General features: G+C 42.2%; 1 protein-coding gene across 3 annotated transcripts in view; it reads left to right on the top strand.

The window, feature by feature from the left end:
• The window catches only part of MYRIP (myosin VIIA and Rab interacting protein), a 418,488-nt gene that overhangs the window by 71,573 nt on the left and 319,478 nt on the right, over window positions 1–27,437 (top strand). For all 3 annotated transcript variants that reach the window (XM_073901699.1, XM_025870798.2, XM_073901706.1), the window contains exon 2: window positions 4,641–4,784. In XM_073901699.1, the coding sequence (XP_073757800.1) occupies window positions 4,675–4,784 (110 nt within the window). In that variant the 5' untranslated portion in view covers window positions 4,641–4,674. The remainder of the gene's footprint in view (window positions 1–4,640; window positions 4,785–27,437) is intronic.

Here is a 27,437-nt window from a genome sequence, read left to right as displayed (position 1 = left end):
GGCAAAGAGGAAGTCAAACTCTCACTCTTTGCAGATGATATGATACTGTATGTGGAAAACCCAAAAGACTCCAACCCAAAACTGCTAGAACTCATACAGGAATTCAGTAAAGTAGCAGGATATAGAATCAATGCCCAGAAATCAGTAGCATTCCTATACACCAACAACAAGACAGAAGAGAGACAAATCAAGGAGTCGATCCCATTTACAATTGCACCCAAAGCCATAAGATACCTAGGAATAAATTTAACCAAAGAGGCAAAGGATCTGTACTCAGAAAACTATAAAATACTCATGAAAGAAATTGAAGAAGATACAAAGAAATGGAAAAACATTCCATGCTTATGGATTGGGAGAACCAACATTGTGAAGATGTCCATGCTACCTAGGGCAATTTACACATTCAATGCAATCCCCATCAAAATACCATCCACTTTTTTCAAAGAAATGGAACAAATAATCCTAAAATTTGTATGGAACCAGAAGAGACCCCAAATAGCCAGAGGAATGTTGAAAAAGAAAAGCAAAGCTGGCAGCATCACAATTCCGGACTTCCAGCTCTATTACAAAGCTGTCATCATCAGGATAGTGTGGTACTGGCACAAAAACAGACACATAGATCAATGGAACAGAATCGAGAGCCCAGAAATGGACCCTCAACTCTATGGTCAACTTATCTTTGACAAAGCAGGAAAGAATGTCCAATGGCAAAAAGACAGTCTCTTCAACAAATGGTGTTGGGGAAATTGGACAGCCACATGCAGAAGAATGAAACTGGACTGTTTCCTTACACCACACACAAAAATAGATTCAAAATGGTTGAAAGACCTAAACGTGAGACAGAAGTCCATCAAAATCCTAAAGGAGAACACAGGTAGCAACCTCTTCGATCTCAGCCACAGCAACTTCTTCCTAGAAACATCGCCAAAGGCAAGGGAAGGAAGGACAGAAACGAACTATTGGGATTTCATCAAGATAAAAAGCTTTTGCACAGCAAAAGAAACAGTCCACAAAACCAAAAGACAACCAACAGAATGGGAGAAAATATTTGCAAATGACATATCAGATAAAGGGCTAGTATCCAAAATCTATAAAGAACTTATCAATCTCAACACCCAAAGAACAAATGATCCAATCAAGAAATGGGCAGAAGACATGAACAGACATTTTTCCAAAGAAGACATCCACATGGCCAACAGACACATGAAAAAGTGCTCAACATTGCTCGGCATCAGGGAAACGGAAATCCAAACCTCAATGAGATACCACCTCACACCAGTCAGAACGGCTAAAATTAACAAGTCAGGAAACGAGAGATGTTGGCGGGGATGCGGAGAAAGGGGAACCCTCCTGCACTGTTGGTGGGAATGCAAGCTGGTGCAACCCCTCTGGAAAACAAGATGGAGGTTCCTCAAACAGTTGAAAATAGAGCTAGCGTTCGATCCAGCAATTGCACTACTGGGTATTTACCACAAAGATACAAATGTAGGGATCCGAAGGGGTACGTGCACCCCAATGTTTATAGCAGCAATGTCCACAATAGCCAAACTGTGGAAAGAGCCAAGATGTCCATCGACAGATGAATGGATAAAGAAGTGGTATATGTACACAATGGAATATTATGCAGCCATCAAAAGGAATGAGATCTTGCCATTTGCAACCACGTGGATGGAACTGGAGGGTTTTATGCGGAGTGAAATAAGTCAATCAGAGGAAGACATGTATCATATGACCTCATTGATATGAGGAATTCTTAATCTCAGGAAACAAACTGAGGGTTGCTGGAGTGGTGGGGGGTGGGAGGGATGGGGTGGCTGGGTGATAGACATTGGGTAGGGTATGTGCTATGGTGAGCACTGTGAATTGTGCAAGACTGTTGAATTACAGATCTGTACTTCTGAAACAAATAATGCAACATATGTTAAGAAAAAAGAAAAAGAAGAAGATAGCAGGAGGGGAAGAATGAAGGGGAGTAAGTCAGAGTGGGAGACGAACCATGAGAGACGATGGACTCTGAAAAACAAACTGCGGATTCTATAGGGGAGGAGGGTAGGGGGATGGGTTAGCCTGGTGATGGGTATTAAAGAGGGCACATTCTGCATGGAGCACTGGGTGTTATGCACAAACAATGAATCATGGAACACTACTCCAAAACAAATTATGTAATATATGGTGATTAACATAACAATAAAAAATTAAAAAAAAATAAGAAAGTGTGTCTGGAGGGAACATAAAGGGTGTGGCCGGACAGCCACTTGCTACGGGAAGCCAATGAAGTTTTTGAGAATTTATTAGCAGTGGAAGTACTGACAATTTAGACTAAACAGAGAGAGGATGAAATGAAGGCAGATTCTACAGGACAGGCCAATAGAGCCATCTGCCTTGTTATCCTTCAAGAAGGGGGCAGAATGATCCTGAAAGCAATTCGGAGGTCCCCATGGCCTTCAGGGTGGGACTCTCTCCTCCTCAGTTACAGAGGGCAGGGCCACTTCCTCAGTTACAGAGGGCCAAGCTGCTGTGGCTACACTCAGGGCCCAGGGGATGGGATAGCCTTCCTGGTGGGCTCAGAAGGTAGGGCCACTCTGGTGGGCACAGAAGAATAGAATTATTCTTCAGCCTTAAAATCTAATGGAATTTGCTTTGCACTCAGACTTGCTTGAGACCCATGACTCCTTTCTTCTTTCCAGTTTCTCCCATCTAGAGTGGGAAATGTCAATCCAATGCCTCTCCTATGTGTTGCACTTTGGAAGCAGATAACATGCCGGGTTTCACGGGTTCACAGCTGGAAAAGAATTTTACCTCAGGATGAATCATTGCTCAAGTCTTGCCTGCACCTAAGTTAGATGATATTTAGAGGAGATTTTGTATTCAGAGTTGATGCTGGAATGGGCTAAGACTTTTGTGGCTGCTAGGATGGGCTGAATATATGTTATACCTGAGAAGGACATGAATTTGAGGAACCAAAATGTGAAAGGTTGTGGGCTGAGTTGTGTCACCCCAAAATTCATATATTGAGGTCTTAACTCCTGTACCTCAAATTGTGACTGTATTTGGAGATTGGAATTTAAAGAGGCAGTTAGGTTAAAATGAGGTTATTAGGGTGGACCATAATCCAGTATGACTGGTACCCCTATAAGAAGAAATTTAGACATTGACATGTACAGAGGGAAGACCGTGTGAAGAAGAGGGAGAAGACAGCCATCTCCGAGGCAAGGAGCGAGGCCTCAGAAGAACCCAACTCTGCCAATACCTTGATCTCAGACTTCTAGCCTCCAGACCTGTGAGAAAATTGATTCTGGTGTTCAAGCCACCTGGTCTATGGTATGCTGTTATAGCAGCCTTGGCAAACTAATACACCTATCTATGTGGCAGTACCTCTCTGTCTTGATTAATGTAGCTTTATAATAAAGACATTCCATAATGAGTAGAGGTAGGGAGAGTAGATGTTCAAACCTTGATCCTGATCTTAAGGGAGAGCATTCAGTCTTTTTTTTTTTTTTTTGCTGCGCCTCTAGTTTATTTATTTTTTTAAGTTAAATGTTGTTAGTTAACATACAGGGCAATATTGGTTTCTTAGAGTAGAATTCAGTGATTCATCACTTACATACAATACCCAGTGCTCATCACAAGTGCCCTCTTTCATCGGGTATGATGTTAATTTTAGTTTAGATTTTCTTTCTTTTTTCTGAAAATGCTGTTCATATAATGGAGGAAGTTTCCTTTTAGTCTTAGTTTGCAGAGGGCTTCTGTCATGAATGGGCATTGAAATGATCATATGATTTTTCCATTTTATTCTGTTAATGTGGTGAATTACACTGGTTGATTTTTGAATGTTGAACTAACCTGGAATTGCTTAGATAAAACCCACATAATAATCTTTTTGAAATCTTGCTGGATTGGTTCCACTAATACTTTATTGAGGATGGTTGCATTCACGTTTATGATGGTCTTCAGTTCTAGGCAATTTTGGGGAATTATGTAATTGATTTCATACCTGGGTATAGCCATTCATTAAAAATGACTTTTAAAAATATTGTTTCCCATGATTTCTAGGTAAGCACTGCTGGAAGATGCTCCTTTGAAATACCATCTTTTCTTCTGCTGAGAAAATGGCTAAATAAGATTATTTTACTATGTTTCTTCCTTTTGCAGAAGAGAGCTTATTGATTTCTAGTTTATATTTTATAGCCATGTGATGAAGAGTTAAAGGAATATAGTGTATATAGATATTTTAAAAAGTATTATAATTTGTTTTATTTTGCCATTACATATAATACTTAGAATTTAAAGCTTCAAGTCACAAAAATTTAGAATTTTTGGATCCTGTCTTTTGGCATTTTGTGGAAATCCACACTAGCCTTCTTGTATGCTTCATTGTGTTGAAAAAAGTAATTTATGTATTTTTTTCTAACTTAAGGGTTGGGTGGGATGAATGAAACTGGCAGATACTCAGGTACCTTCTCTCTTTCTCTGTAGCCTTGCCAAAATTGTCTGTAAATGTTTGATGAATATGAGAGCAGCGCAAGATACTATCTTAGATCAAGCTGTATTCATTCTGTGTTAGTGACAAAATGGGTTGATTTTTGTCCCTTAGACCTTTCCTCTTGCCCTCATTTTGTGGTCTCTCCTTGATTTCTCAGGTCTTGTGTCATCGTCTGTGCTTGGTATTAAATCATGGGGAGGAAGCTGGACCTGTCTGGTCTGACCGATGACGAAACGGAGCATGTTCTCCAGGTGGTTCAGCGAGACTTCAATCTTCGAAAAAAAGAGGAAGAACGGCTAAGGTGAGATGCTTCTGTTGCCCTCCTGGGTACTGTGAGACAGCTTTCCTGAGAGTGTTCCTTGCTGCTAGCCCTAAGTTTGAAGTCTTTATGCCATGTACACACACTTCTGTTTACAGGAAGAATGCCCTGTCCTTTGTAGAAAGGTTCACCAGTGTCAGCACTGGGCACCGTAATGTCAGTTCAGAAACGTGACTGTTCACACTCCCTGTCAAGGTTTTCTTTGGGTTGCTACCCTCTACGTTTTTAGCTGTAGGAAGTTTGTGATGGCAGTGGCTGTTTTGAGCTTGCGCCTGCCTTTTTAAAGTTTCCTGTTGGCAGATATTACTGAAGAATAACGAAAGTGTTAGGTGAACTGCTCTTGAGAGAATTAGACTCACACCTGTACAATCTTCTGCTAGAGAGCCCAACTCCTGTGGTACAGGAAAAGAGCTCAGAAGACCTGGGATGGGGAAAGGGCCCACTGTACCAGGCTGCGATTGCCTGGCCCAGCACCACCCTCCTCATTTTAGAGAGGAGGAAACTGAGGCCCAGAGAGGAGCCCTTCTGACTCTCCCATTGGCATTTCCTTGTGGAATGTTCTGGGAAGTACCCCTATTGCTGTTCAGTTGGGTAGAGATATCTAAATGCGGAAGAAGTCAGAGTGACCAAAATGAGGTCATGTGTTGGGTCTAGTATGTCGGAACTAGACGGTAAGTCATCATTAGCTGTCCTCATTCATCCGTCTGTTATCCCTCAGGATTACATGGGTTTATCATGGTACCATCTCCTTCCTTAGCCACGGAGCTCAAAACTCCAGTCTTTGTAATTCTTCCCCTGACTTGGTCCCCACACAGGCCTGGGCCAGGCACTGTTGATTCTGCTTCCTCACCTTCTGTCCTGACCTTCCCCGGGTCTAGCTTTTATCACTGTCCTCCGGGGAATTGCAATAATCTTATGACCTTCCACCTCCACTCCTCCAAATAGCCAGGGTTGTGCCACATCTGAGCCCCAACTGGGTCCTCTCCCACTCAGCTTAAAATTGGTGTGGATTGTTTTCCTTTTCCCTTGGGATACCTCAGACTTTCTGTTTCTTTACAGTATTTCCTCCCTTACTAGATTATAAGCACTGTGGTATAATCATCTTTGTTTTTACCACATTTTGTTTGTCTCTCGTGTTGTTTGTATTCAATATGTGCTTGTTAGAGGAAGACAAAAAAGCCCTGATAATTAAATAATTAATTGATTTGTAGACCATGTGCCAGGCACTGTTCAATCTGTTGGGCAAATGGTGAGCAAAACCGTTCTTTGCTCCATGGAGTTTGTATTCCAGAGCTGAGCTGACAAATACCATAGCCACCACTCATGGGTGGCGACCGAGCCCTTGAAATGTGGTGAGCCTGAATTGGGATGCACTGTAAGTGAAAGATACACACCAGATTTCAAGTTTAGTACCAAAAAAGGTATAGTATCTTCTTAATATTTTTATATTGATTTCACTTTGAAATGCTCCTGTTTTATCTATATGAGGTGAAATAAAAAACATAAGTAATTTTCCCTGTTTCTTTTTATTTCCTTTAGTATGGCTACTAGAAAATTCAAAATTATGTATATGTCTCACATTATGTCTCTACTGGATAGCGCTGCTCTAGAGGGAGGAGAGGGAGGGGAAATGAACAAATAAAAATGTATTTATATATATTCGATAGTGGTGAGAGCCATGAAGAAAAATAAAGCAGGGAAGGGTGCAGAGCCTGGTGGGGGTGGCAGGCGCTGTTTGTCCATGGGCTGCTCAGGGAAGACCTCTCTGGGGACGTTTGGGCAGATATCTGAAAGAAACGAGGGAGGAAGCTTGCTGCTCTCTGGGGCGACATCAGGCACAGCAGAGGGAACTACAGATGTCACGTTTCTGACTCAAGGACATGCCTTGTCTGTTTTCTGAGGAACTAGGAAGGAATGAGCCAGGAAACCACTGTATGGAGCAAAGTCTCAGCAACAGCCTGAGCCCAAACCTTGTAGTAAGTAGTGAATCTGTGGGAAAGCCCTGCATCTTACTCTAGCCTGAGGAATCACAGAGTTTTCAGCACAGGAGTGACATGACCTGATATCTGCTTTATATAGGGTCACTGTGGCTGCTTCGTGGGGCAGACATCATAGAAAAAAGGCAGGACAAGCAGCTTAGAAACTGACAGGAAGCCGCAGTGCAGGTGAAAGGTCGTGCTTTCTCAGAGCTGGGGAGGGGCAAGGGGTGGTGAGTGGTGGTCAGATCCTGGAAACATGTCAAAGGTAGAGCCTGTGGGATTTGCATTTCCTTATTGGGATAGGAAATGTAAGAGGGAGAGTCAAGGAGGACTGTGAGTTTGTGGCTTGGGCGACTGGGAAAATGAAGTTGCCTTTCACTGAGTGGAAGGACTGAAAAGCAGAGAGTTGGCAGGCAGCTGGAACTGAGCTCTGTCTTAAATATCTTCAACTTGAGATCATTTTTAGACATCCAAGTAGAGATGTCAAGTTGTCATTTGTATATTTTCATCTAGAGTTCAGGTGGGAAATCCAAGGCAGAGACGAAAATTTTGTAAAGGAAATGGTCACCAAAGGCCAGGAGAGTAGGCAGAGCTGGGGCGTATAGTACAATGCCAGTCAACACTAAGACTGTTTGGAATTTGTGGCCACTAATTTACATTGAGACCAATTTCAGCACAGTAGTGTGTGTTTCTTCTCCATGATTCAGCTTCTCTCCTCACCAGGACCATCAACAAGAACCATGTCTCCCTCAGTCTTGTGTCCCAAGCTCTGGGCACTGGGCCTGGCCCATAGTGGACATGCCCTAAGTATCTGTGGAACGGATGGATACATGTAGATAGTCTGTCAATCTATATGGCCAACTTTATATGTGGCTTGAAGAATCAGTCTTAATATTTTCTAGGAATCCTTAAGACCATCTGTGTATCATGCTTCATCTCCTGGAAACTCAAATATGGGTAAGCCACAAACTTACCTAGTGTTTTCTGATTGTGGACACTTGTCTTAGCTCCACTGAAGTCACATGCAAGTCTCTGTAGAAGACTTGCTTTATGCTTGGTTTGGGGAGAAGTGTTAAAATGCAGTGAAGTTGCCGTTGCAGTTGAAGTGGCGCCTTCTTTCTGTTGAGGTCATGTGGCCTTAGTAGCCAGTAGTCAGCAGCTCTGCTGCAGTTCCACACAAATGCATGATCATGGGAACCTGCACGTGTTGGGGAAAGAATGATACTTGAAGCCACCAGTGTCTAACGAGGAGTGACCCAGCACCTCTTCTGGTCCTGGGAATGGATGGTTTTCCTCTGAAGATAGCCATCACTCATGGCCCAGTCAGCATGCCTCCCTGGGTGCCTACCAAACTCAGAATGATTTTGGCATAGGACCTTACTATTGGATAAGAAGAGGTTGAGACAACACCACCTCAAAACCAATGAAATCATCAAACATTTGCCTCACCTTTTCCATATTGCTTGGATTTAGGGTGCATGGGAGAGTCTAGGAAGCTGTGTTATAGCAGGCATTTTTGAATTTTTTAATATTTGCTTTAATGAACATAAGACTCAGAATGGAGGATTTTTAATTTTAAAGTTTTAAATTGAATTACATATCTTTTCTCCTGACCAGCTTTTTTTTAATTTACCTAGTTTCTCAGATGAGCTTTCATGGGGGTAGCTCTTGGGTATAGAGGTTATACGTTGTTTCTGATGATCATCAGTGTGGACATAAAGTGTAGTAAACACATAGGTGGTGGAAGTGTGAATTAAATGTCCTCAGAACATAAGGAGAGGTAGTGGGGCTGAAGAACTCAGTACAATTAGGTCATTGAAATGAATTCACAAAAAGAGAACTAAAAGGTGTAAAGCAGTCACTGTGAACTGGCACTGCCCTGGGTACTCTGCAAATTCATCTTATTGACTCCTTGCAGGAGTCCCTATAAGGTGGATCTCCATGTTACATGGAAGAACCTGAGCACAGAGAGGTTGCAAGGCTTGCTCAGAATAGCACAGTTCATCGGGGGGTAGAGCCAGAATTTTGTTGCCCAAATTCTCTCAGTTATATAGCCTCGATTAAACCTTTTCATACTGCTTCCCTCCCTTCCTTCTTCCCTCTCCCCTTCTCTCCTTCCTTCCTTCCTTTGTTCTCTCCTTCCTCTACACCCATTCCCCCAGCCCCTCCTTCCCCCTTCCCTTGCTTTCCCTTTCCTTCCCTTTCTTTTTTTGTGGTTAGGATTTTGTTTACCCAAGAGATAGCCAGAGGTGGTGAAGAGAGCCTTGTTTTAGAGTTTGGAAATGTGAGTTTGGGTCTTAGCATGAGCCTCCACCTTTGGAAACACACTTAATCTTACTTCAATATAACTTGCTCCTCTGTAAAATGGGACTAGGGGCACCTGCCCTATCTAGTCCATTATGTTGTCATAAATACTGAAATAAGTGATGTATTTAAAAGTGCTTTATGAGTTGTTAAAAATACATGAGGGTAGATGGGAGTAACTGACATAGATAGGAGGAAAATGTTGGCAGGTAGTGGAAACACCGTGATTTGGGGGAGCCTTCCAAGATGGAGAGCTAGGATGGCATCCTCATGAACTGGAGCAATGGGCAGGTAGAACGGACAGTCTGCACCTTCAGCCAGGATCTCTCTCCTGAGTTCAGGCCTGCAGAGTTTGCCCTTGAGGAGTGGGAGCACAAGCCTTCCAGATGGCTCTCTTAGACATCCCACAGGTACCTCAGCCTGCCGTGCCCCAACAGTGCCCTCTCCCAAGGGGTCAAAGGATGGGGAGTCACAGACACTGGCCTGACTTTGCAGACCGGTTGGCTCACTGGCCTTCAGCAGGAGGAGCCCCAGGCTTTTCAGGGCCTTTGGGATCCCACAGACACACCTGGAAGGTCCCATATGATTTAGTGTACTCTGGACAGACTTAAAAAATATATAATTATATTTGTTTTGTTTTTTTTAAGATTTTTTTATTTATTTTTATTTGACACAGAGACAGAGATAGTGAGAGAGAGAGCATAAACGGGGAGCGACAGGCAGGCAGAGGCAGAGGGAGAAGCAGGCTCCCCGCTGAGCAGGGAGCCCGATGCGGGGCTCAATCCCAGGACCCTGGGATCATGACCTGAGGCGAAGGCAGCCGCTTAACCGACTGAGCCACCCGGGCGCCCCTTACATTTTGTTTTTAAAGATGAAGTTCACATATGCACCTAGCTGACATGTATAGTTGAAGTTTGACAAATATATACAATTATGAAGAATATACATAATGTATATATACATTATATATACAAATATACATAATGTATAAAAAAATATACATAAATGTAACCAACACTCCCATGAAGATACAGAACACTTCCATCAGCTCCAAAAGCTCCCTGTGTCCAATCAGTCCCCATGCCTCAGTGGTAGTGACAGTTTTGGTTTCTATCACATGGGTGGTATTCCTTAGGATCTGGTTTTTTTTTTGCTCAGCATGATCCCTTTGAGATTTATCCATGTTGTTGCGTGTGTCAACAGTTAGTTTCTTTATATCACTGGGTTGTGCTTCATGGTATGTTCCGTGCTCTCACAGCTTGTGGACCCATTCTCCTGTTGTTAATTGTACCATGGCCAGTTTTTAGCTGTTACGAACAAAGTTGCTATAAACATTCTTGTCCAAGTGTTCATTCCTCTTGAGCAAATACTTAGAAGTACAATTGCTAGGTCTTAGGGAGGTACACACAAGTAGAAAGTATAAAAAAACCACTGTGTACCCACACCAGTTATAGCAACTACCAGCATCCAAAGCCAATTGTAGACATCATGTTGTTTTGCCTCAAAATACTTCATCATGCATCTCAGAAAAGGCATTTTCTTACATAGCATAATGCATTTTAACAGCTACAAAATTAAATAATTCCTTACTATCCTTTAATATCCAGTAAATTTATGCAGTGGTCTTTTTTAAAAAGTCTTTTTACAGTGAATGTCTTCGTTTCAGAATGGAAACAGTGTCCACTCATTAATTTAGCCATTTTGAATTGAAAGTCCCTTAATTTTGTCGTGACTTCTGACTTAAATCAGAAGGCAAGAGTGGTACTGGGTGTCTGCGGGAATAGTTTTGATTTGTTGTTCTTGTAGTCAGGCAGAGTTTAGAGATGGAGCTTAGTTTTTGTTTTGTTTTGTTTTTGTTTTTGTTTTTGTGTTAGAGAGAGAGTACACGTGAGGCAGGGGTGGGTGGGCACAGGGAGAGGGAGAGAGAGAAGCTCAAGCAGACTCTGTACTCGGTGCGGAGCCCGACACAGGGCTTGATATCATGACCCTGAGAGGATGACCTGAGCTGAAATCAAGAGTCGGGCATTCAAATGACTGGGTGCTACCCAGGCACCCCTGGAGGTTAGTTGTGTTACAATTTTCCTCTAAGAAGGTCTTTTTTCACAATTTGTTCCATTGTCTCCCTTCAAATTCTATTAAAATTTTCTTTTAAATCCATAACTTAAGTGTTCTTTTTCTTTTCAAAAACCATGTATTTAGATTGAATGGGATATTTTAACAAATGTAGAAGGGACAGCATGATTGTCATGGCAGGTGAGTGGAGAAGGGCACCGTGGGAAGTGTTGTAGCTACCATTTTTTCTAGGACTCCCAGTGAGTGGCAAGAAGAGTTCTGTTCCCCACTCCCCTTGCCCCCACCCCATCACAGCTGGGATGTATACATCAGCTTCCGTGTATATGCACACTCACAGGTCTTACTATATAAAGTGATTCTGTGGATGCCATACCAGTAAGATTATGTGCTTTTCCAACACTGGAGATGTGGGGTGTTGAACATTTAATCCCATTAAAACCTATATGTAGATGGGACTGTTTGGGGGAAGACCAAGGACTGGATGGGCCTGAGGATGGTAGACCTGCAGTGGAGTACCAGACAGTGGAGCGGTCCTTATTTACAAGTTCAGTAGAGTGAGTGCCGATTGCATTTCTCCAAGACACACAACAGCATTAGAGCTATGGATGGAAGATGTTGGAGAACAAAAGACACGTTGATTTCTGCTCCTACCTCCAGGGACCTAATCTAGTCAGGTAAATGTGTAGAAAATACACATTATACCTGATTAGTTTTATTCTTTTTCTTTTTCATCAGCTGATTTCATGCAAATTTAGAAATCAGAATGGTAAAGAAGACCTTATAATGAAAAGCACATATCCTCTGCTCCCTGTTGAATTGTTTCGTTATCAGTTCTTAGTCCTTGGTCTTCCTGGCATTACCTCCATAAACCTAAAGAGCACACTTTTGGTGCCATTTCATAATTAATGAATTAATTTTAGACATTCTTTCAATTCTCTGCTCTGAAAGATTGGGGTTTCACTCACGCTACCATTACCTTTTGTTTCTTGATGTTTCTCATATTTGTTTCTTGATATTGCTTGTATTAACTTTGGCTTGGTTTTCTGTTGGTGGTCATATTTCAAACTTTGAGTCTCATTCCATCAACTTTTGCTATCCCTTCCTGATTCTGACCATGCAAATGTGCATATCGGCGCCCCTGCCTTCCCTCTACCCCTCCTTCCACTTTCTCTATCTCACATCTGTCCTTGGGGTACCTTTCAAGGTATTCAAGCTTGAGTCCATTCACAGGCTGTTCTGCAAACATATTTGAGCCTCTCCAGTTTTATTCAGAAGTTGACTCTATTGTTGAAAATCAATAAGCAGCCTTAAGTAAGTATGATGGAACATATTGTCTGTGCTCCCTCTCCTTCTTTTTTAGAACTTCGCCGAAATCTGTAGGTGGCTGATTGTTCTCCTCCTTTTCTCTTTACTTTTATAAATTAATTGCACTTTTATTTCTTTCCTGTCATTTTGAAGTAGTCTTAGGAAGGAGGAGAGGCTGCTAAGTGTTTGCTTAGTCTGCCATCTGGATTTGCTAGTCAGGGCCGTGAGGCCCCGGGGAGGGTGCGGAGATGAAGAGCACTCCAGCGTGCCACATGAACCCAGAGCACCCTCTCAGTCAGACCGATGCAGATGTGAAAGCCTCTGAGCCTCGGAGGTCGAAATGAGCCTGGGAGAGACTGGATCGTTGCTGTACATGAACAGTGTCTATCCTCAGGAAAGTTGACATTTCTGGAAAGTCTGCCCTGACTTTCACATCACCTCTGTGGCTAGAGCCTTGGGAGGAAGGGGGAGGAAGCAACCCATGCCATGGACCCTGTTCTTGCTGTCTTAGACCCATCCCCAGGTTCCGTAATTCCAGGCATCAGCGATGCCCACTGAGAGACACACCCTCTCATGGATTTCAGGTTTCTACATTTTTCTTGGCTTGATTACCTTCTCTGCTTCTAGGCTTGGTCTCTTTGACAGAGTAAACAGGGTTAAATATTATCGTGTCTGCACAGGATTCAATGAGGAGAATAAATGAATTCGTATAAAAATCCAGTGTATTCAGTACTGTCTGCTGTGATGTGCCCTAGTGGCTAATGGGATTCATCATCAGCATATGAAGTGTCTCTGTTCCCTCCTTTCCTCAGTTATGCAACTCCTGAAAAATCTTTATAGAGTAGAAAAAAATAACTTGACATATATGCTGCATTGAAGGCCATGCTGTTCCAGAAGTCTTACTCAACCACTTTATTTCTTAGAATTTGAGTTTCTGGGGACAGTGGGAGTGTGGGAACCCCAGCCGGGATCAGTGTGGTGTCTATAGCAGCTCTGAGCCTGGCACCAGGCACCCATGGAAGTTTTGGGCCAGTTGGGATTTTGATGACATCATTTATGGCAGCAGTAAAGCCTTAGAGGAGGATCGAGGCTGTGATTGGGAGGAAGAAGTGCTAAATATAGCTTCCTAGGCTGCAGGCAGACTAGCAGACAGACCACCACAGTGCAGTATGGCTGGGGGTGGGGATGGCCAAGTCTTGTTGCCTTCTTTGTTGGACTCCACATGCTTCCCGAGTGACTCAGATCCAGGAGGCCTGGCATCCATTTGAGCATGCCAGTCTCCCCGTGGTAGCCCACGGAGGGCACGGCCACAGACTTGCACATTGTCCCTACTCAGGGGCTATGTTTGCTATGTACTGGGCATTTGGCTGGGTGTTCCCTTCTCTCCATCTGCCTTTCTGTGTTTCTGGCATACTTAATTGTAAGAACTTCTTTTTCTTCTGTAATTTTGCATGTCGTGATGTTCTGTTAATATCTGCTCCAATAAACAGATTAAATTAGTAAAATAAATAAATGAAATGCCATCTGTATGGTAGAGTTAGAGAGTGCTCACCAAATATTTCATGTGTTCTTGCACATTTCCCAGCCTCCCCTGCAGTTAGGTCAAGGCCATGTAACTAGGTCCGGCCAATAGGCTGTGGGAGGAAGGGTATGTGTCACTGCTAGGCCAAGGCACTTAGAAGCTGATATTCCTCCCCACCCCCTGCCTGCTGTGGGGACCATGGAGACCCCCTACTGAGACATGGCATCACCAGATGGACAGAGCCTGCTCTCTAAGACATTCAATGGAACAGAGGTTCTGATGACCAGCAGGGGACTTTATGTGACAAAGAAAGAAACTTTTGTTGGGTGAAGTCACTGAGGACTTGGGGTTTATTTGTTATAGCAACGTACTCTAGTATTGCTTTGACTAATAGTTTCTGGGAGCTCAAAGGGACCCACGGATTCATTATACCCCACCCTTGGCTTTGCCGCTGAAGAAGCAGGCTTGGAAGGTGCATGGGCAGATAGTGGTAGAGTCTGGCCAGGACCTGAGGTTCCCAATGCTAGGGCTCCTGGTCTTCTTCTGCCATCTGGCCCCTCATGTAGTAGAAGATACCATGGAAAGATCTTCAGACGTACAGTAGAATCATAGTTTATAGCCTATGATTTTATATTGTCAGGCACGTTTACAAAGTGGTTTTAAAAAGTGACTGTTAATTGCACAGTACTCTGGTGTTTACACTGAGTCCTGGAAGCACTTATGAGATAGCCACAGCCTTTAAAATTTCTCATTGAATACATGCTTGCCAGAAGCTAGTTAGCATCTGGCTAACTTCCAAAGATTTGCTGGTGCTCTAGTGGACTTGGTCTGTGGTGGGTGGGGCAGGGGTTAGATATAATGAAATGGTTTCCTGTAACCGCAACTGGCCATTAATTGTCAGGGTTCGCTGAGCTGACAGTGTACTTAAGCTGACCACGGACAGTGGGGCCAGGCTGGGCCAGGCCAGGGGAAGGAAGGGAGGGAAGGGGCAAGAGGGGCAGAGCAATTCCTGCCTGTTTTTTTTTTCTGAGAGCCTTGGTGATGATAGTATGCAAGCTTCTCCGCCTTTCCCCGCGTTAAGGAAAGGGAACCAAATTCACCTGGACACCTGCTTCTTGCTGTCTCAATGGTCTCAATTGCTCACTTGCTGATAGGACCTGCACCTGCTTTGTCACCTGGGGGGAGGGCAACATTCCACCCCTCACCCCAAGAGTCAGGTCTAAGAGTTGTAAGGAAATAAGTAAGAGGTGCCAGGCATGTGGAAGAACCACTGCAGGGAAGCAAAGCATCTCCCCAAACTGGAAATGGTTTGTGTTTCTAGTCTGTTATACAGACACTCCTTTGAGGATTAATCGCCATTTTTTTAAGAAGAAAGAACACAGTGCTTTTAATATTATATAATTTAATATCTTCATTCAAAATTCATTTTAATTTTAAACAAATTAAAATTTTATTATAAGACCTTAATTTTTCAAGACTTTTTTTTTCAGAGTAAGATGCCTTTGTTCTCAGTGTCTTTTGTTGGGACACTTAAATTGATCTAATGAATTAACAGATACTCCTGGTTATATCCTTCTATGAAGCTGGAAGTCAGTTGGAATAGATGTGCCCTACAGTTTATGAAATGACTGAGCATTCACAGAGTTCCTCTACCTGACATCTCTGCACTGGCCCTTTGTAGCCCTTGAGATTCCACACTGACACTGCAGCATTAACCTGTCTAGTTAATGGATCTGCCATCTGGGAGGGGATAGCAGGAATTCCTTCCTCTGCATCGGTAGATCAGATTAACCAGCCAGTCACCTGGCCATGCTCTGAAAGAACAGAGCACAGAGAAGGTATGTTTTAGAGTGGAGTGGAAGGTCTGGTATGGCTGTTTGAGAGTCTCTTTGTGATGGGGTAAGGCCCAGTAGGAGTCAGAACTGGGAGACGCCAGGAGAGAGCCTGGGGTCCTGCAGAGGCAGGTGTGGGGACCTCAAAAGGGAACAGGAAGGGGAGGGTATAGAGTATCAATCTCAAAGCTAGAGGGGGCCTCCCAAGATTTTTTAAAAAAATATTTTTGTTTATTATTGGAATTTTTGTTAATGATGAAAAGGTCAAATATACTAAATCAAAGCTGTTGGATTCGTTTATTTCACAATCATGGACTTCATGTCAGGATTGTCCTGGGCAAACGTGAAGGGGATGAAAGGGCAGGGCGGAGAGAGGGAGAGGTTTACAATTTTATTTTATTTTATTTTATTATGCTATGTTAATCACCATACATTACATCATTAGTTTTTTTATTATGTTAATCACTATACAGTACATCATTAGTTTTTGATGTAGTGTTCCGTGATTCATTGTTTGCGTATAACACCCAGTGCTCCATGAAATAAGTGCCCTCCCTAATACCCATCACCGGGCTAACCCATCCCCCCACCCCCTCCCTACTAGAACCCTCAGTTTGTTTCTCAGAGTCCATAGTGAGAAGTTTACAATTTAATAAGTGTCTTAACTCTTGCAGAAGAGTCTGGAAGGTGGGCTGAGTCTTACATGTATAACTAGGATGCTCTAGAGAGTAAGAAATAAAAACACCACGGCAGACCCGTGGGAAATCTTGAATTTCAGTGGGAGGTAGGAAAAAGGAAAGACTTCCTAAAGAGGGGTACCTTTTGATCTAATTCTTGAAGACGAACAGGATTTTTTAAGTGAATTGAAACCAAGGTCTGGGAGCCTCCTGGGCAAAGTAATAAAGACAGAAAAGAGGACTTATTTTCTCAACCCCACATCAGGGCCTGTGGGGGGCCAGGGAGGAAGACAAGTAGTTCTACTTCCACTGTTCCTAATCATATGCAATAGAGCATGGTGTTCCAGAACATCATCTCTTATTCCTGGCAACCCTCAGAAAAAGCTTTTCTTATCCATTGCCAAAATGGGGAAACTGAGGACCCAAAAAGATGTTAAGTAACTTGCTCAGGTTGCACATAGTGATAGATAAATTGAAACCTAGGCAGCGTCATCCCAGAGTTGGACCCATTAATAATGGGTCCGTTATTAAAGAGGGCACATACTGAATGGAAAAAAAAAAACAAATTGAAATGTATCTTAAAATTACATTTTTTTGGTTTTGTTTTGCTTTGGAAATTGAGCTTTTATTTTTTATTTATTTATTTTTTGATGTAGTATTCCATGATTCATTGCTTGCGTATAACACCCAGTGCTCCATGTGGTACGTGCCCTCCTTAATACCCAGCACTGGGCTAACCCAGCCCCCCACCCCCCTCCCCTCTAAAACCCTCAGTTTGTTTCTCGGAGCCCATAGTCTCTCATGGTTCGTCTCTCCCTCCGATTCCCCCGCACTTCATTTTCCCCTTCCTTCTCCTAATGTCCTTCATGCTCTTCCCTATGTTCCACAAGTAAGTGAAACCATATGATAATTGACTTTCTCTGCTTGACTTATTTCACTTAGCATAATCTCCTCCAGTCCCATCCATGTTGGTGTGAAAGTTGGGTATTCATCCTTTCTGATGGTTGCATAATATTCCATCGTATATATGGACCACATCTTCTTTATTCATTCATTTGTTGAAGGGCATCTTGGCTCTTTCTACAGTTTGGCTATTGTGGACATTGCTGCTATGAACATTGGGGTGCATATGGCCCTTATTTTCACTACATCTTTGTCTTTGGGGTAAATAAAATTACATTTTAAATAAAATGTACAATTAAAACTAAATTTACCTTTTTTTTTACTTTTTAAAAATGTGACTACTTTATATACTTTTTATACATGGTCTATATGATGTTTTTATTGGACAACACTGGTTTGGAATGCTAGGTTATGAAGTTTGGAATTTATAAGACCAAAAAGTAAGCTTTCTTCCTTAATTTTGTTTGGGGCTAGTGCTTTTCTATATGAGGTTTTTAGGTATCTGAAGAATCTGGCTAATGTCTTAGCTACCTAATTGTATATTGACATTTGCTATGAAGTATTGTCATCTCTGTCATGTGAAGGTGATCTCAGAATACTGCCCTGGTTTTGGCCTCACTGTATAGTTTAAAAGGAAAGTACACTGTGTGTTGCCATAGTCACTGAAGAGAGTTTGCACATCTCAGGATGGAATAAACCCTTTGATGTTTCTCTGAAGTTAATGGTTGACCAAGTATGTCATGACCTTTGAAATAATATGTGACTTTAGAATGGCTTTATATTAATAATTTGTATGATGTTTCTGGCACCATAAAATTGTAAGTTATCCCATATTTGCCTGCAGGGCTTGCCTTTAGGAATGACCAGGAGAGGTTGATGCTACAAAAAGAAAGAAAAAGGGAATGATAACTATAGCTTTTATTCACTTTCAGATTTATAGCCCTTCAAAGATGTGTAGTTACTAATTTGTAGATTCTGGATACATTCTCTCCATAATCCCCTATTCTTTAATAACAGTTTCTTACGAGGTTGCTGTTGTGGCTTTCAGTTCCTCATCTTATTTACTTTTCCACTGCAAATGTCAGAGCCTAAGCTCTACTGGGCTGTGATAAAGCTTTTTGGCGCAAATTCTTGGCCTGACCTTCATTCCTCACTCTGGCTGTGGAAGGCATTTCTTTGGCATTAGGTGTGCACAGAATTCAGGACTTGAAAGAGAGTAAGGAGGAAAGTTTCTACAGCCATTGTAAAAGCAACTTTCTTCAACCGTCATTCACAATCATTTCGCCAGGAACACAGAGTTGGTGAGCGCAGATGGGCAGCCTGGAGATCGGAATTTCTCATACTTCCTCGCTGTATGCTGTGCTGCTGGGACAACAGCTGCCTTGTTCCATGAACTTCTTCAGTTCTTTGGTGGTCAGGAGCTGCCGCCTCATCAGCTCCTAAAGCCAACAGTTCCTAAGCTGATACATTCATAAGGAAATTCATGAACGATCTGTCTGACTCACAGCTGACTTATAATGAGCTCCTTCTTCCAGATGGGAGACTCCTGGTCCAGTGTAGAGATTCCTTTGAAATTGAATTCCTTTGAAATCCAGTGTAGAGATTCCTTTGAAATTGGAGCAAGGCCTCTGATTCCAAGAAGAGCTGAGCCCCAGGTGCACCCCAAGTCCCAGCCCTCTGCAGCTCACTCTGGCCCCTGCTGGCCTAAATCATAGGCTCCTATTCTGCATTAACTAGTAACCTGTGTAGGCCTAGGACTCAAGTGCCCTGCCCTGGCTGATTCTTCTCTCCATGCCTCAGGCCAAAGCCAGAGTGCCTAGCTCCTACATGTGTAACCAGATTCAGAGTCCCAACATGTTGACATGTCCAGGAGGTTGGCAGGGTCTTTGATTCTGACCTTCTTTGGAATTAGTTCTAGAATGGAGTTATCTACTTGGCCTCTACCAGGCTTTCCCAAATGTTTGTGTGTGGTGTGCCCCTCTAGCTGTACCAGTTACCCCTGGTCATCTCCCACTGTGTAATGCTTCTCTTGCCTTCTATCTTCTTGCAGCCACCAGGGCCCGTTCCTCATTCAGTATGAGATGGGCTGAGCTGTGACCTTGCCCAATTTCGTGGCAGGAATATACCTGGATCCTGTGCTTCCTCACTTCCCAAGGCTGATCCTGGCCCCTGGTTGGACAGATATGGTTTTGTATTGCTCTCAGAATTCCATCTACAGGACCCCCTACCCCACTGCCCTACTCATCAGTGCTGGAGCCTACCTGAGTGCTCTTGTCAGATCCCTGCGCTGCCCTGAACCAAGGCTCAGGCAAGGTCCCTGTCAGACTCCCCAATGGCTGTGGCTTGTGTCCCTCCCTGACCTGCATCTCTGAGCCCCAAGAGGATCTGCAGTTCCCCAGGCCCTTGGCTTTTGCCATGTGGCCTTGCCCTCTCCCTTTCTTTCCTGCCTTCTCCTTCTCCTTCTGGGTCGGCTCCCCCACAACAGGTTTATCCAACTGGGTGGGTCCAGAACAAAATCCTAGAAGCTTCTATTCCTGTGAGAGCATAAACAACATCTGTGTGTGGTCCCAAAGTAGACCATAATGGCCTACACTGTCTGCCGTGCTTCGGGTATGTGTGGTGAGAGAGGGAGAGAAAACTCTAAAATTCATTGTCAACTATATTTTTGATCCTCCTTTGTTCACAGAGTATTTATTCATTTTACATGAACCTCAGAGCAAAAGCATGGGGGTGGAATGTAATGCCAGATGCTCAATTGTAATACATATCTTGTTGAAAATATAAGAACTAAGGAGTTCATCAATATTGGTTTGCTTTATAACCAAAGAATCCTCACCTGACATGTGACCTTGGACATGTTCCTTAATCTTTTTTGTCTCTGCTTTTCCCACTGTGCAGTGAGAATAATGGGGGTGCCTGTCTGGGGACTGTGAGGGTTCCATGAATTAATAGATGGACAGTCCTGTGGACAGTGCCTGAGACAGAGAGAGGACTCAGGAGAGCTGTTAGTGGCTTGCTCCTGGCTGGTTCATCTGGTACAGGAATTAAATCATTATAGTTACATTTATATTTTCATATCTATTTAATACATTCGAATGGTTTTATGGCTTGGCTTTTCCTAAAGCAAGGTACTTTCTTTCTTTCTTTCTTTTCTGTTCTTTTTTTTTGTTATTAGACAAATCTCTAAAGTAAAAAGAACTGCAAGTGTTCGTTTTATAGTCAACACTTAATTATTTGGACCTTTTAAAAAAAGTTTTAATTTAGATTCCAGTTAGTAAAAATTTTGCTTCTTAAATTCCACATATGAGTGAAATCATATAGTATTTGTCTTTCTGGAAAATACTAATTATTTGGACCTTTGATATCTCTTCACTTTGTATATTCACTCAAGTACTGACCCACCGTGGCCGAAGGAGACTCAGCTGCCAGGATGTTTTTTCCTTAGATTTGGACATTCTGATGGTTTTTTATTTAGAGAAGTTTTTCCATATAGTTTCTGTTTCTTTGCATACCTTCTGTAGGACTGTTCAGTGGCTTCTTTTCTTTCTGATTATAGAAACAAAGTATTTCTATACAAAGTAGAAAATGGCTCAGTGGGCCCATGAAGAGTGGATTTATGAGAAAATCACACTTTCTGATTTGACAGCCTAAGTATGAAAGGGGAAGCTTTTAAATACAAACTAGAAGCTCTGTACACATGCAGGCACCCCAGCAGGACTAATTGACCTTAGATGCAGCCACTGAGAGTGTTTGTTTTCTTCTGGAGAAACATTTCTGTCTCGAAGGTGGTTTCCAAAATCTTGCATATCACAGTCCCATAGTTGGCAGAGCCTCTGTCCTGGGCTGTGTCTTCATGCATTGCACGGGCCAGTCCCCATCCTCTAGGCCCTTTACTCTGAAGGCACACTGCTCTAATGTGCCATTAAAGGCCTCAGTATTTCTGATGTGCTCAAAAACCATGACACAGAGGTGATTCTGGTCCACTGTTGCCATTATTGAGAATGGTAAAGGATGCCTCGGTTGGAAAAGCTTTACTTTGAGAAGCCTGGCCCTAGAACTGACGTTATCAAACCTTAGTTTCCTCTCTGAATTAGAGAGAAAATATTCTAGAATAAACGATGGGCTTAAGAGCTAAAATAGAACTTAGAAATCAGTCCCGAATTCAAGTATAACCTGCTCAATTTATAAATGAGGAATCTAAGTCCCCAGGAGTTAAGCATGTTACATAAGGCAACACATTAAGTGAGCCTTGGCAATCTCATCCTGTTTCCTCAATCATGACAGTGAGTCTCTTGTGTAGTCTTTGTTTTGCAGTGCAGTTAGGCATTCAGTTAAATGTCAGGAGAGCTACACTCCACAACCCCCACTTATTTTCAAGGGGATATTTAAACTCACTGTATTGTTTAAATACAAATAACCATGATTTAAAATGAATTTGTTTTTTAAGGGATATGATTTCGAAAATTGAGAAATGAATTTGCATCCTATGTTATGAAATTCATGTGGGATATTATAGCCCAACTCTAGGTATGTTGTACAAATGCCAACAGCTGACTGACTTCTGCTTCTGGAAAGTGGAACAGAAGTACTTCTCTCTATTTCTTCTGCTAAGTACAACTAAAAACACTGGGCACTATGTCTAGACAAATGGAAGAAGACCATGAAAGGTAGATAGAAGAGGCAGACCGGCTAAGTACTCTGGAACTGAGGAATGACATAGTGGCAAGTTTCTTGCGTTTCCTTTGTGCCTCATATAAATCTGAGATTTAGAGGTAAAAAATCTGACAGCCTGGAAATGCAATGGTCAGGGACCAAAAAAGCCCCAAACTGCCCCCCCCGGCCCCCCTCAAACAAACAAAACCACCTAACAAAAACCAAAAGACCAGGAAAGGAGTAGCTGAACAAGACAGAAAACTCTTAGACAATAACTTCTATCCTTGATCCAAGCACCACAGAAAAATATCCATGGCTCCCACCCCTACCAGAAGGCCAAGTAGGGAGCTAGAACTTTTATCCTCAGCGGTCACTAACAAGCTCCCACCTCTCTTGTGGTGTAAGTGGGACCTTTTGGGGATCTAGGCTTTTATATGCACTGGGCAGAAACAAAGTGCTTCTCTCCATCCCTGCCAGGGTGTTGTCAGTGAAGGACTAGTTAAGAGTCAAAACTTTCACCATTGCCCAGAAATAAGGAGGCCATCCCCACTATAGAGTCATTGAAGACCATGTCAGGAGCTGCAATTCCTAGCCAGCAGTAATGAGGAGCCTCCTTCTCAGGTGTCAACAGAAGCCTAGTGGGGAACCTGCACTTCTCCCTCTATCTGGCAGCAATAATGCCACATTGGTATCAGAGAAAGCCAGCTAAAATAGCCTTAAATAAGATCCAGAGTTTTAGAACATAATACAAAAATGTACAGGCTTCAGTAAAGCGAAAAAATGCATATCAAAAACAGAAACATCTCAAACTGAGTGAAAAAGGGCAATCAGTAGATGCCAACATTGAGATGACTGAGATGATAGAATTATCAGGCAATATTTTGAAGCAGCCATGATAAAAATGGTCCAGTGAGCAATTTTGAACATGCTAAAGACAAGCAAACAAAACAAAAAATCTCAACAAAAAAAGTCAAAAGTTTCAGCTAAAGAAATGGAAGATATCATGAAGAACCAAATGGAAATTTTTGAGCTGAAAAATACAGTAACTGAAGCTCAAGAACAGAAGGAAAGAATGGAGGAAAGAATCAATGAGCCAGAAGATAAAACAGTAGAAATGACCAAATGTGAACAACAGAGAGAAAGTGAAATGGAACAAAAAATGAACAAAGCCTTAGTGGCCTGTGGGACTATAATATGGGATCTAATATTCATGCTATAAGAGTTTCTGATGGGAGAAAGAGGGCTGAAAAAGTACTTGAGGAAATAATGGTTGAAGACTTCCCAAAGTTGTCAAGAGACAAACCTACAGATTTAAGAAGCTGATAGAATTTTAAACAGGATAAACTCAAAGAAGCCCACACCAAGACACATCATTACCAAACTTCTAAACTAAAGAAAATAAAAATCTTGAAAATCTTCCCAGCCACAGGAAAATGACACATTACATACAAGGGAAAAACAAATAGAATGACAGCAGATTTCTCAGCAGAAACCATGTAGACCCCAGAGAAGCAGCATATTATTTTCAGGTGCTGAAAGGAAAGAGCTGTCCACCCAGAATCTAATACACAATGAAAACAGCCTTCAGGAGTGAAGGGAAAATCAAGACATTCTCGGGTAAAGAAAAATTAAGAATTTGTTGCCAGCAGACCTTTGCTAAAAGACTGGCTAAAGAAAGTTCTTTAAGCAGAAATGAAGTGATAAAAGAAGCAAACTTAAAACATCAGAAAAGAGGAATTTGACAAGCAAAAATAGGAGTAAATATAATAGGGTTTTTTTTATCCTCTGATAAATATATTTTTAAAATTATGTTTGACAGTTGAAGCAAAATTATACCACTATCTGATGTGACACTAAATGTATGTGGAGGGAATATTTAAGATAATTATACTGTAAATGGGGTAAAAGGACTTAAAGGGAGATAAGATTAATATATTTCACCTGAACTGGTAAAATGACTACATCAGTAGAGAGTAGTAAATTTTGTATATATAAAATGTCATATGTACTAACCACTAAAAAAGTTATACGAACAGATAACATTCCAAAACATCAGATAAATCAAAATGAAATTCTGAAAAGTGTCCAAGTAACCCATAGGAAGGCAGGACAAGGAAAATAGAGAAATGAGAGAATGAGCAGAAAAAAATAAAATAGCAAATTTAAACCCTAACATATCAATAATCACATTAAGTGTAAATGGCCTAAATATACCAATTAAAGACACAAATTAGCAAAGTGGATAAAAACACATGTCCCGAAGATATGCTGTCTATAAGAAACGCACCCTAAACATAACAATATAGGCAGGTTGAAAGTGGAAGTGTGAAAAAAAGATATATCATGCCAAACTTAATTAAAAAAAAACAAGAGAGTCTATATTAATAACAGGTAAGTTACACTGCAGAGCAAAGAAAACCACCAGAGACAGAGGAAGGCATTATATAATGATAAAAGTGTTGATTTTCCAAGAAGATGTAACGATCTTAAATGTGTATGTACCAAATAACAGAGCTTGAAAATATGTAGAACAAAAACTGGTAAAACTGAAACCAGAAATAGACAAGTCCGTGATTAGAGATGGAGGTTTTAACCTTTCCCAACAGTTAACAGAACAACTAGACAGATAATCAGTAAGGATATAGAAAAAATCAAGCAGAGAAAGACAATCATCATATGGTTTCTCTCATATGAGGAACACAAGGAATATCACGAAGGACCACAAGGGAAGGGAGGGAAAACTGAGTGGGAAGAAATTAGAGAGGGAGAGTAACCATGAGAGAGTCTGGACTCTGGGAACCAAACTGAGGGTTACAGAGGGGAGAGGGGTGGAGGGATGGGGTAATCGGGTGATGGATATTAAGGAGGGCATGTGTGGTGATGAGCACTGGGTGTTGCATACAACTAATGAATCGTTGAACACTACATCAGAAAACTAATGATGTACTATATGTTGGCTAACTGAACATAATAAAAAAAAAAAGAGGAAAAAAAATCAACACCACAATCAACCATGGAGAGGCAGTTGGATATTGTTGAAGGAGCCCAGTACCAAGGTATAAAGAGCCACCTTGGAGAACAACACAAGTTTGGAAAATGCCTCCAATTTGGAAATTGGTCACTCTGTCAATCAATCAGCCTGTGCCCTCAGAATGAGTCCTATCTCTCTGCATCAGTGTCTATAGACCTAGTGTGTGTGGGGCCTGAAGAGGTCAGAGAGCCCCACAGTCAAGGATCCTGAGACTCATTCAGTCTTCCCTCCACTCTTGTAGCCAATGGCACTGAGGCTGCTCTCCACCCCTGGGGTCTGTGTCTTAGGCATTGACAGGGCCTAGTATCAGTGACCAGACCCTCAAGCCTCACTTCCCAGCAATGTGCTTGCATGCTCCTCAGAGAACTGGTCCAAGCTTCTAAAATGGATATGTTGAGACAATCATAATTAGCATATAAAATTTAAAGTTACATTTGCATGAATGGTGTTACCTCTAAAAATATGTAGACCAGATTTTAAACAAGGATAGAATATACACTGTCTCTCTAGGACTCATTTAGAATAAGTGACCCTCTGACAAACTAGATGAATCTAGAAGCAGCAATATGGACTCTTAGCTTTCTTTTTTTTAAAAAAAGATTTTATTTATTTATTTATTTGAGAGAGAATGAGAGAGAGCACGAGAGGGAGGAGGGTCAGAGGGAGAAGCAGACTCCCTGCTGAGCAGGGAGCCCGATGTGGGACTCGATCCCGGGACTCCAGGATCATGACCTGAGCCGAAGGCAGTCGCTTAACCAACTGAGCCACCCAGGCACCCTGGACTCTTAGCTTTCTAATTTCTTGCCTAATCAACGATCACTGAAAAGTTAATAGCTCAGCATTAGGAACCTTTTAGTGTAGAGGTTGGCAAACTATGGACCCATGGGCCAAATCTGGACTGCCACCTGTTATTGTAAGTGAAGTTTTATTGGAACCTAGAGGGCAGGATCAGAACCATCTGGGAACTTGTTAGAAATGAAATTATTCTTCAGACCTATTGACTCAGAAACTCTGGGGGTACACTCAGCAATGTGTGTTTAAACAAGGCTTCTAGAAATGTTTGAGAACCACTGGATTATACTGTCCTTCCATGTCCACTGGCTAATACTGTGATAAGGAGTTTTGGATGCAATTCAGCCGACATCACTTGATGCTGTGGCCATGCACCTGATTCCTTGCTATGCCTGAAAGTACATGGGCTTTGGCCTCCCAGGGAAGCAGGCATGTGACTGCTAACCACAGCATGGCATGTGGAGTTTTCTAGAGATGCATGAGCTCTGCAAGCCTGGAACAAGGCGGGCAGAATTAGCAGAGGTGATAGATTTTACTTTTAACGTCTTTTTTTTTCTGGAGAGAGGGTATAAAGTCACGCTTGAGACACAGGCTTCAGGAAGCAGGGAGAAAAAGCGCCATTCCCAGGTTGCAGTGGCGAGCCTGGAACCCCAGCTACGAGCTGGAGGAGAGTCCACAGTGGTGTGCCAAGCAGGCAGAATCACCACAGCACAGGCAGCAGTGAACAGCTCAGAGAAGGACAAGACTGGTCTGAAGGAACAGAAAAGAGTTGTTTTCTTGTTTTCTTTTTTCCTGGGTGTGATGGGCTGTAGGATTTGATGAGATGCTTTAGGGTCTGGAACCTAACTCTGGAGTCCAGCTGGAAAAGAAACAGAGAGCAGCAGTACTTGAGTTATTCTTGTGCTTTTTAAAAATCAAATTTGCCCCCCTAGATGAGAAATGTTATCAGGCTCCAGTGAGGCAACAGCCAAGAGTTGAGGGTAACAGGAAATGCTAGAATAGTCCATTATTTAGGTGTATTTGAAGGCTCCATCACTTAGACTGTAGATGGATACAATCTGAAAGTAGCCCCACCAAAGAAGTGGGGCAGGGCAGATAGAAACTACCTCTCTTCAACGCCAAAGTATTAAAATTAACAAAAGTCATTTTGAAAAAGCCAAGAACCAAGTGGCAGGGACACCTCTGTGGTGGAGCATGAACCCAGAGACCACGAGGCAGGAACTTCTGGATAAAAGGTTGAATTTAATGTTGTCCAGAGACAGGGTCTGAGTGAGAACATGTTCAATACAAGTGCGGAGGGTCCAGGGCAATGGCTGAACAAGGTCGTTGTCAGAAGGTTATTCTGTGTTTATGTGGTTAAAGGGCCAGAGACAGGATGAGATTGCTGTGTTACCCCAAATGTGGATAATAAAAATATGCAGGGAGTAAAAAGGAGTTGACCTTTAAAAAGAAAGAAAGAGAGAGAGAGAGAGAGAGAGAGAGAGAGAGAGAAAGAAAGAAAAGAAAGAAAGAAAGAAAGAAAGAAAGAAAGAAAGAAAGAAAGAAAGAAAGAAAGAAAGAAAGA

The sequence above is a fragment of the Callorhinus ursinus genome, unplaced genomic scaffold (genome assembly GCF_003265705.2).
Source record: "Callorhinus ursinus isolate GAN/ISIS: 27379988/994484 unplaced genomic scaffold, GSC_fseal_2.0 scaffold1, whole genome shotgun sequence".
In the NCBI taxonomy this organism is placed as follows: Eukaryota; Metazoa; Chordata; class Mammalia; order Carnivora; family Otariidae; genus Callorhinus; species Callorhinus ursinus.
Note: the sequence above shows the minus strand (reverse complement) of the source record. Positions and strands in the feature narration are given on the sequence as shown.